We start from the raw sequence: 10,949 nt of genomic DNA, 5'->3' as shown, positions 1-10,949 counted from the left end.
ACTTCATCGTGGACTGCTGGGCAGCTGCCTCCTCCCCAGGCGGGCTGGGGATGCCCATGCAATGTGGGGAGGCCTGCAGCTGTGCGGAGTGCAGCCAGGCCTGCGCCAGAGGCCTCCTGCCAGGAAGCTGTCACCTTCTCCTGCCTTTCCAGAGGCTCCCCTGGGCTGGCACCTTAGGAGCCCAGCTAGTAGGGAGTCTGTGGCTTTCAGGGTTGTCTGAAAGTGAGGACAGGATCTCCTAACCCATTCACAGAATTCAGTCCTCAGAGCAACCAAAATTGCCCAAGCTATTTATAACCCATTCTTAATGCATGAACTTGAAAAAAAATCAAAAGTCAAGAGCATGGCAAGGTAAATGACAATGGATCTAAAAGCTGATCAAAGGCTGGACACACTCTTCCCCATATTACACTCTCCTTTCTAACCCGTCACCCCCAATAAATGGAATAACACACACACACACACAAATACATACATGTACACACATACACTCACATGAACAACTATACATACACAGGGTAGAGGCCCTTACGGAAAGCCTTGATATTGTCCAAAATTTTCCAGTTTCTTCTCTAAAACACCACCGACAAATGTAGAGAAGTTGATGAAGGTTGTACATACAAGATAACATTTTAGCAACTGTGCCTACCACCTGCCACCTGCCAATGGCAAAATATTCTTCAGTTATAAAAACACTAATCAGAAATAAAGTTAGATTCCTTCTATGCACAAAAATATAAAAAAATAAATTGCAGGTATGTTAAAGAGCTATAGATAAATAATTACAGAAACATATATATTTAAATCTAAATGTTTAGATAACCTTGGAACAGGGGAAAATTAAGCAAAGTGAAGAAATATATAAGCCATAAAAAAGGAGATATTCGATCATATAAAATGCAAAGCTTAAAAGAGGAAAAGATATCATACTCAAAGTCATATATAAAATATCATAAGGATGGTAACAAAATGATAGATTGGAAGGAAATATTTGTATCATATATAATGTACTAAGAACTCTCCCAAATTATTAACAAGATGATAAATAACCAATAGAGAAATGACAAAGAACATAAACTGGTAAGTTATAAAAAAGAACCAAAATGAACAACGGTAACATAAAATTTTAAAAGCCGCACCATCTCGAACAGTACTCAGGGAAATTAAAACGAACACAACGACATAACTATTTTCTATCCATTAAAACAGTTCAAAAGATTGGTAATATCTTTTGGGATCTAGGGGCTGGCTCTGTCCCATAATGATAGGACAAGTGTGAATAATTACAAACTTCATAAAAGTCATCTAACAACATTTATTCAACTTTAAAATGTACACACACTCTGATCCAGGAATCCCATTTCTGCGAATTGTTCGGGCTAATTAAAATATCAGTGTATAAAGCTAGTTAGTTGTCTGTGATGTCTGTTAAATCACTTTTTGTAATTAAAAAAAAAAACTGAAAACAACCTAAATATTATTCAACAAATGATGCTATGGCACATTGTTGAACTTCTGCATCCTCTACTTGTGCACATGTGGGTCGCAGGGCAAGTCTATGCTTCCATTTCCTCATCTGTAAGATGAAGGTAATAATGGCACTTATGTTACAGATTTATTTGTGTTAACTTGGAAGGGCTTTTACTATATGTCCCAAGTTTTTTTTTTTAAAAAAAAGCAATTTTCAGAATTAAAGGGAGTCTTTAAAAATGTATGTACGCCTACATTTATTTGCATGCTTTATGAAAAGGAAAAAGTGGAGAGACTCTACATTAAATTGTGAATACCTCTACTGCCTTTGTAGTTTGTCGCTAAAAAGAAGAAATAATCACCAAAAGAAAAAAATACAGGAGCCATAAACATTGAGAAACAAATACAAATGCTTACTAATCAGAGGGGGGAAATATTCAGCCTTAAAGCCTACTGGTTTCTGAGAGCCTCCTTCATTCAAAACTCCCTTGTTGATGCCATGTGCCATCCAACTAGCCAAGCTGAGGGAGCTATAGTCAACCCTTCACATGAGGCACAGTGAAGGGGGTATATGGGTGCATGTGCGGTGATTTGGGGGGTGGGGAGGAGGGGTTGATGCTCTGGGTGAAGAAATAAATATCTTTGCAGGGATTCGAGGTAGACTGGGGTTCTAATCCTGCCCCTGGCACTTTTCTATAGAATTAAAATAGTCTGGTTTTCTTTTTGAGTCATTCTCTTCACTTGAGAAATGAGTAAGTGACGGGATCCAGCGAGGTCATATTCACAGGAGGCCTGGCACAGGGCCCCCCTGCCCTCCCAGCCCAGGCCCACCCGCAGTGCTGAGTCCTGCCTCTCCTCCTCCTCCTCTGTCCTACCCCCTCCCATTCCCTGCACTGCCTCTCGCAGCCTTCTTTTCCTTCCCTTAAGACAGGACGCTGGCCTCTAGGCTTATCACTCTGTCTTAACACAGCCTGTCTGCCTGTGACTGTTTACCATGACACTCACTTTTGCTGCATTTAAGGGATTTTTGGTCCCTGTGCAGGTAAAGGCAGGGTTTCAGTCACACACACACACACACACACACACACACACACACACACACACACACACACATACACGAGCACTGTGCCCTTTACTTGACACAGAACTTTCTAAATAAGAATTCAGGTGTCACACTGGGTCCTGTACAAAATACAGGTTTCATTGGCCACGGAAAGAAAGCTCCCAACGCCAACATGACAAGAGAAGATGAATTGTAACAATTTTACATTGCTTAAAAAACTGCATTTAAATCATTGAACCTTGAAAGTAACTTGAACAGACAGAGAAAGGCAAACGAATCCGTGTCTTTGCAAAGGGCGAGACTCCTGAGAAATCGTGGGGAAGCTGGAAGCAAAGTACCTGCTTATCTGGCAGTTCCACCAAGTCCAGTGGGAATTCCCTTAAAACTCTCCTGAAACAAGGTCACACGCTGACCATGCAAACATGACCGTGTGCTGCTGGTCCAGGGAGCCCCAGGGGGGCTCAGGTGCTCTGGGGCCGAGGCTCCCTCCCGCTGTTGAGCAAGTCCGTGAGCTCCCCGATGTACTTGATGGTGTACTTCAGCGTCTGGATCTTGGTGAGCGGCTGGCCCCTCTGGCTGTAGACGGGTGGCAGGTAGTTCCGGAGGGTGTGCAGGGCATCGGCCAAGGTCCTCATCCGGAGCTTCTCCCTCTCGCTGGCCTTCCGTCTCCGCTGCACAGACATCCTGACTTTGGTGCCCTTCTGGGCCTTGGGGCCCCCAGCGCCCTGCAGGTAGGCAGGCTGGAAAGCTAACATGTTGTAGTCCACCTCTACCAGGCCCCCAGGGTCACGGCCGCTGCAGCCATTGCTGCTCTCGTTGCTGGTACCCCCATGCCCACAGGGCAGCCCAGCCGCAGCCGGACAGGGAGAAGAGGTGTAAGACTCCAGCGAGGGGGCCGGGGAGAGGCTCTGAGTGGGCGAGGCCTGGCTCAGCTCAAAGGGCCCTGCCCTGCTTTTCCAGTCCCAGGCGGACAGCAGGCCGGGGCTGCCGGAGGAGCCCAAGCCATCCTCCAGGCCCAGGAAGGTCTCGCGCAGGTTGTCCATGCCTGCGAGGCAGCTGCAGAGAGAAGGGCTCCCTGGCAAGTGAGAAAGAAGGTTCTGCACCCGCCTGGGCAGAGCTGGCTTTTATGATGCTGGGGGACGAGTGATGAAGTGGGAAAGAGGCCGGAGAGGGAGTTCAAAGGAGAGAGCGAGGACCAAGATGGAAGATGAACTCCTCAGGTGTCACTTTCTCCTCATTGATAATTAGCATCTTCCAGCTAAAACGGCTCTAAACAAAAAGGCCTCCAAGAGAAGAAAAAAGGAATTATCTTGTGGTAACTAAACCAATTAAGGCTGCATAACTAGACTTAGCATTGTCCTGTGGAACTCATTAAAGGGGGAGCCAAAGAAAACAAACCTGGGGCAGCCTGCAGCCAGGAGGGGGGGGGGGGCAGGGGCCGGAGGAGAGGAGCAGTGCCCCAGAGGGCCTCCTCCCCCCTCAGCCCACCTAGAGGTTCAGAGCCTGTGGGGTGTGCTGTTGGAGAAACAGGTCTAGGGAGGAGGTACCCCCTCTGAGCTTGGATGCCTTCCTATGCCAAACGCAGACAATAAACCCTTACTTCATAAGGCTGTTGGGAGGAGAAGACATGGTAGATGCCAGCTTCCTCCTTTTCTCCCTCTTTAGGCAATTCCCCCAGGGTTTTGTAGAGTGCAGGAAGCCTACGGGCAGAATGACAAAGGCCATCAGCTCCAGTAAACTCAGAGCCTTAAGGAGCAGGAAATACCCTCCAAGAAGCTGAAAGCCCTTGCTTTCACTGAGCAGGTTGGGATTTGTCACAGCAAACAGACACCAGGATAGAGGATGATCCTTAAGGCAGGACAGGGGGTTCCTAGGGTACCTGGCAGTCAGCCTTCTGCTTTGTGTTTTGTTTTGTTTTGAAATCTGGCTGCAGAGTCACACCTTGTTTTTGAAATGGATAGGGGAAGTGTGAAATTAACTAGGGAGCCTGCCTGCTTTCCCCACCCCAGCTCCAAATGCCCCGGGATGTGTGAGGTTGGATGGTCCCGCTAGTTTGCTTCACTTCCTACATGCTCTGAGAGACAGACCTGGGCTTCGAAAAAGGGTGTCTCCGAGTCCCCATTTGTCCCATGAGCGCTCCTTTTTCTCCACGGAACTAATTCTACAAGGGAGTATGAATATCAGAAGCACAGTGCGTTACACTTCAGAGTAATATCAGTGTGTCCTCTAACGTGGTTAGTTAAGGCCCCTTTGCAGTTATTGAAGCGAAATGTCAATGGTCTAATTAAAACATGGATGGTCTTTTTTAATTAAGTAGGCTCGGGGAAGAAAACGCTCACTCGGGCAATCTGCGGAGGAATGCTCTTAATTTTGCTACTTACTAAAGGACCCTTAGCCCTATCTGGCAGAATAACATTAATAAAACATAATAAATGTAACAAGTGATTGCCTCTCCTCTCCCCTCCCCTTTCTTTTCCTTCAGCTCTTATTGGGAAGCCAGGAATCTGCTGCTACTATTTAAGGACACTTACACATATTCTAATTAACCTTTATTAAGAAAAATAAACCAACGTTTTACAGATGAAAGTATTAAGGCTCTATGACAGCGGTTCATAGAGCCTTTGGCGGTCGAACGACCCTTTCACAGGGGTCGCTTAAGACCATCCTGCATATCAGATATTTACATTACGATTCATAACAGTAGCAACATTACAGTTATGAAGTAGCAACGAAAATAATTTTATGGTTGGGTCACAACATGAGGAACTGTATTTAAAGGGCCAGAAGGTTGAGAACCACTGCTCTATGAGGTTAAAAGACTCAGTTAAGATTTCTCTGGCAGAAAGTGGTCAAGCCAAGATCCCAGTAAGACCACCTTTAAAAAATACGATTTTTTCTATTTCAGTTGGTTGTGGTAGAGGCAGGGGACCTGAATACAACTCAAAAAGAAGGGACTCTCAGTTGACCCGAGGCGCTGGGGTTGCCACTGTCAGTCGGCTTTCAATCCTCATTCTAAACCTCCCAGTTTTCCACATAATATCACCTCTGCTCTAAGACTCCCTAACTCTCTCTCTCTTTTTTTTTTTTCTATAGCTTCTTTCTAAAATTGCTAATTCCTTCAACTTCTACTTTCCGAAATTTCGTTTTCTAAATGAGACAACATCTGCCAAATCCTCGGTACACTGTCAGCACTTAATTAGCGTTGGCTTTGCTCTTGTCGCTGGTATCAGAACGACTTCCTGTGCTCTCACTCCCCTCCGCTGACCTCAGGCAACCAGCATTGCTGGTCCCCCAAACCTGTTTTGGGAACAAGGAAACTGCCTGGATCCTTGCTTGCCAATGTACCCTCTCTTTCTCTAGTAAGAGATAAACCAGAACCAGATGTGCATGGACCTGCTTGTCTCCCCGCAGCTCTGAGCTCATTCTGTGGACATGGGGTTCAGGACAGCAGAGCCGGGGCCACGGCTCCAGCTAATGAGCAGGGCAGGCCTGGAGGCTGAGGCTGCTCCAGCTAGCACTCCAGGTGTATAACAGAGATTAACTCACAAAATCCTCGCAATAACCCTAGGAAGTAGAAGCTATTATCACCACCAGTCCTGTTGTACTAATAGGAAACTGAGGCACGGAGTGGTTAAGTAACTCACCGGAGACCCCACCCCTAACACTTCATAACTGGTAGCCCAGGATTCAAATCTCAGCAGGCTGCCTCGGGCCAGGCTTTAACCCCTGGCTGGAACACCTGAGGACAGTCAGAGGCATTGGCACGATGGTCCCTGTAGTGCTCTTAATGCCTGAACTCAAGCTATAGCAGCAACACAATTAAAAATCGGGAAGACTGATTGGTGCCATTCAATCACATGCTCAGTGTGTACAGAGCACCCAAGATTGGCCCGTGTGCTAGCACTGAAGGGGCTAAAAGGATACAGTAGGTTTAGACTTCTGTCCTCGTTCCTGAATTAGATGGTGAGACAGATTAGCACCCACATACTTCTCTGCCACGATTCGTGGACAGGCCTGATTCTGACAGTCTGAAGGGAGTGCTGTGTGTACAATCGCAGAGGCACCCCCTGTCTTGGCCATACCCACAGTTACCCCAATAAGCTTATTTAGTGTTAAGGGCTTTGTATGATTTATTCCATTGGGATCTTATAAAAATCCTTTAAAGAAAGTACTATTTTTGTTCCCATTTTATATAAGAAAAGAATGGAGGCTTAGAGAAGTAGAAAAAGTTGTGCACGGTCATGATTAAAAAGTGGAGGAGACACGCTAGACCCAGGTGGTCGGACTGGAGGGCCAGGCTCCAGCGAGCGCTTCCACATCATGAGGGAGGAGCAGGGGAGGGCGGGCTTTGAAAGGGCCCTTGTTCGTGTCCTAAGGCTGTTTTACAACTTTGGGTCCACAGCTCCAGAACAGAAGGCATCTGTCTCCCCGACCACCTTCTAGTGCTTTCCCTGGCCCACGGCCAGGCAACCATCTTGACTAAACAGCAGGTAAGTTGACATTTACGCATATTTTCCTTTAACTGAAAATGTTAGAGAAAAAAATCTCATTCTTTCACAAATAATTTTATGTATTAATGTTAATAAGTAAGAACACTTTCCTTGTTTGAGTACTTACAGCACTTCCTCTGTGCTAGGTGCCAGAAATGAGAGCCTTGTAGACAGGATCTCATGTCATCCTCCATATAATTTGGTATGGTAGGCCTTGTCTTCACCTTACAAGAGAGGAAATGAAACTCAGAAGCTAAGGAGCTTGCCCAAGGTCAATGGAAACAGCCTCTCCTTAAAGGCCACATCCTCACCCAACACCTTGCGGTTGACACCCCCAGAATCCGCTGCAGTAATGCAGCCACGTCCTGTCCTCACTGCCTCCAACTCTGAGCTCATCACGCAGACACTCAGTGCAGCCAGGTGTCAGTAGCTGTCTTTGGTCCTTAGGGTCTACTCCCCGACCTTTGTATACTCCACAGTCCCTCAGCCTCAGCCACAGAACCCCACTGACCATGCCAGCCTCCGGCCTGTCCAGACCCTGGAACTTCCTGCTGGGAAAGAGATAGAGACGGTGTTTGAACACAGTTAGGACTGAGGTAAAACATGCACTCTTTCACGCCATCACAGAATCTTGGCACCCAACTAACACACAACCAAAAAACAGATAATGCTTTTGGAGCAAAGGGAGTGTGTGTGTGTGTGTGTGTGTGTGTGTGTGTGTGAGAGAGAGAGAGAGAGAGAGAGAGAACTCCTAATTGCAATGTGATATCTCCCTATGTCCTTGAGCTAGTCAAGAGAAATAAAAGTAGCAATTCCCTACTTGGTCACTGGCATAGAACTCCTGTGTTGTTGAGCTGTGAGAGTTTTAGCAAGGCCAGTGCCTGCGTTCCTTTCAAGGTCACTGCCATTACTCTCCTGACTAACCGGGGACACTGTGAAAGTTTTTGGCTCTCCTGACTTGAGTCTGAGGTTCATTGGAAAGCCAAAATGTAATATTTTGGTTTTAGTCCTCTTACAAATCCATTGTGAAGCATCATGCAATGAGCAAATAGATGATTTTCACAGGCTAAGTATTCTACCAGGACAAAATACGGACCAAAAAAAAAAAAAAAAAAAAAAAGAAATGAAATAAAGTGGCTTACTTCATAGGACACACGAGAGACCGAAGATAACTATGCTGAACTGTAGAAGCCCTTTTGAACAGAAAGAGAACACCCTATGGGCTTCTCAAGCCATTCCTGGGGAGGATTCCCCGACCTAAAATCATGTTTATCTCCATCCCCTTAACTAAGCAACGTGGGGAGGAAGAGCATCCTTCTTGTCCCAAACATCTGTATGGCTTCCTTTCCCCTCAAACACGCTGACAACCTGAGCTCAAGATCCCAACTCGTCCACCCATTCCACAGCCAAGCACTGTGTGCATTTTCTTTGCTGAATGAATGTAGATGGAAACCAAGTCAGCGTGGCTTTCCCTTAAAATAATCCACTTACAGGTAAGCACATCCCTGTGGGACCCCTGTGGTTCCTGATCAGAATATAAGCCTCCTTCTACTTGGAAAATGTGACTAAATACCCTGGCCTCTGTGGCTCAGATGGTTGGAGCATCATCCAGTGCACCCAAGGGTCACCTGAACCAGTTCAATTCTTGGTCAAGGCACATGCCCGGGATGTGGGCTCCATCCCAAGGTGGGGGCGAGGGGGGCATGCAGGAGGTAGCTGACCTCATATTGATGTTTTTCTCTATATAAAAATATGTTTCTTGGGGGGGGGGGGGGAACAGTCATCACATCTGCACAAAATGGGCTGTTCTGTGGACCACAGGAGGGTGGTAGAGAAGAGAATGCATTGTGTAGGGCAGAGGAACATGAGAGCATGGACCAGGGTGAAAAACAGAGGAAGTGGCAGCTAATTCTCCCTTGAGAACAACAGGGCAGGATGTGGGGATGATTCTTGTCGCAAGAGAATATGAGCATTTCCTCTTGGTTCAAAAAATCTCATGTCAACATTTAGCCCCAAATAGCCTGGTTTTCCCCCACAGACTCAGGAGGGGAAGCTGCTCTGAGTGCTTCACCCCTAATTCTTCAGCAACTGGCTAGCAAGATTCAAAAAAAATCTCATGTGTTACATTTACACCTACTCCCCCTTTTAAGTTGGATTCTTTATTACCACTGGTATTTGGGGTGGCGTTTTAATACCCGTGTCAAAAAAGTTGAAAGCAATTTGCACTGAGGCGGTCCTCCAAGGAGTTCCCTCTGTTTTTATCAGCCTGAAAAGCAGAGGCGTGCAAAGTTACTTCTTTAGTCCCCTCCAAGGCCAGTAATTAAGATGTGGAAACTCCTGGTAGTAAAATGAATACTACAAATGTTTTTAGTCAGATATCTGCATAAAAAGGCTGCTTATTTTCAGAAATGCTGGCCTCTACATTCGATCATTTTAAATTCAGATCTCCATATTTGTAAGCTAATTAGCACCTAGAAAGCAGAGATACAAGGCAAAGACCAAACTAGGGAAAATATTTCTCACAAATCTGAGAGTCGAAAGGTTATGGCTATGAAGATCTCACAGGGATAAGAAAAACAGGAGCCCACCACTGGGAAAGTGAACAAGGGCATGAATAGACAGCTCACAAAAGAAGTGCAAGTGGTAGTAAATGTAAAAAAAAATGTCTCATATCGCTAGTAATCAAAGACATGTAAATGGAAACTACAAGGAGAAGTCATTTTTCACCTCCCAAATTGGCAACGTTGGCAAGAGGGTGAGGAAATGGTCCCTCACACACACTGCTGTGGGTCAACTGGTGAGATTTCTTAAATATTCTAAAGTCTCTAGAATGCACTTTAGATTTAAAAATAGCTTTGACACATGGCCTTTATTCTACAGAACTAGTTACAGTCAAAATTTATGAACAAAAATATTTGTCATAGTATTATGATAGTAAAAAAATTAGAAACAACCTCAAGACTTAACAATGAAGGAATGATGACATAAATTATGTCCCCTCCATGTGATGGAATACTATTAGTCAATGAAAATCATATTTATGGAGAACATATAACATAGGAAATATAATCTAAGAATTTATAATCAAGATTGCAAACTTAATATTTTGATCCAATAACATTTTTTTCCATAGAAAAAATGATGAAGTATTTAAGAATGGTTATTTCCAATGGACACAGACACCAGGGGGTGAAGGCATGATGGGGGAGGGGAAGGAAGGGGTGAAAAGGATACATATGTGATACCTTAATCAATAAAGAAAATTTTAAAAAATATTGGTTATTTCTGGTAATAGGAATTGAAGGTCACTTTTTTCTTTATTCATCTGACTTTATTCTTGAGGGGTAGTCTGTGTCATGGTTAGAAGCATAGGGTTCCTGTTCAAACCTGGATCCCTCTGCTTTCATTAATTATGTGATAGTAAGAAGGTAACGTACTGGTATTTGGGGTGGCATTTTAATACCTGTGTCAAAAAAGTTGAAAGCAATTTGCACTAAGACGGTCCTCCAAGGTGTTTCTCTGTGCCTCAGTTTCTCTATTTATAATATGGGGATAAAAACAGTACTTACCTGACAGGATTTTTGTGAAGATTCATACATGTAAAGAAATTTCTCGATAACTGTCTTCAGACATAGTAAGCATTCAGTCATTGGTAGCTGCTCTTATTCTTTATAGTTGTCAATATTTTCTAAATTTTAAAAAGATAATAATTTAAAATTTTAGAAGCAGTGACTAGGCAAAGCTGACCTGAGTAGGTCCATGGATAGAGAGGAAAAAGACTCAAAAATCACAGTTGCCCTCAAGTTGAATCAAAGCATCTGGGTACTACATTTGTTTAAAAATAAAGAAAAGACAAAGATAGGAAATAAGGGAAGATGGAAGGAAGGAAGGAAGGAAGGAAGGAAGGAAGGAAGGAGGAAGGAAGG

The 10,949-nt window shown here is 44.6% G+C and overlaps 2 protein-coding genes across 4 annotated transcripts in view; both read right to left on the bottom strand.

The window, feature by feature from the left end:
* Positions 1-2,820: 2,820 nt before the first annotated feature.
* Positions 2,821-3,623, bottom strand: MSGN1 (mesogenin 1). The gene has a single exon (XM_005884085.2). It carries the CDS (start codon positions 3,574-3,576, stop codon positions 2,995-2,997), a length of 582 nt encoding a protein of 193 aa, XP_005884147.1. The 5' UTR covers positions 3,577-3,623; the 3' UTR covers positions 2,821-2,994.
* Positions 3,624-3,627: 4 nt separating this feature from the next.
* Positions 3,628-10,949, bottom strand: part of GEN1 (GEN1 Holliday junction 5' flap endonuclease) — a 58,537-nt gene continuing 51,215 nt past the window's right edge. For 2 of the 3 annotated variants that reach the window (XR_001360163.1, XR_001360162.1), the window contains 3 exons: positions 10,593-10,711; positions 7,151-7,247; positions 3,628-3,816 (listed from right to left, as the gene is read on the bottom strand). Coding sequence is in view for 1 of the 3 variants with exons in the window: in XM_014531597.1 (XP_014387083.1) it covers positions 10,686-10,711 (26 nt within the window). In the remaining 2 variants the exon portion in view is untranslated. Of the gene's footprint in view, positions 3,817-7,150; positions 7,248-10,576; positions 10,712-10,949 lie in introns of those variants that run through there. The other variant, XM_014531597.1, reaches the window with a different exon arrangement.

This window comes from Myotis brandtii, unplaced genomic scaffold, assembly GCF_000412655.1.
Source record: "Myotis brandtii unplaced genomic scaffold, ASM41265v1 scaffold813, whole genome shotgun sequence".
Classification (NCBI taxonomy): Eukaryota; Metazoa; Chordata; class Mammalia; order Chiroptera; family Vespertilionidae; genus Myotis; species Myotis brandtii.
Note: the sequence above shows the minus strand (reverse complement) of the source record. Positions and strands in the feature narration are given on the sequence as shown.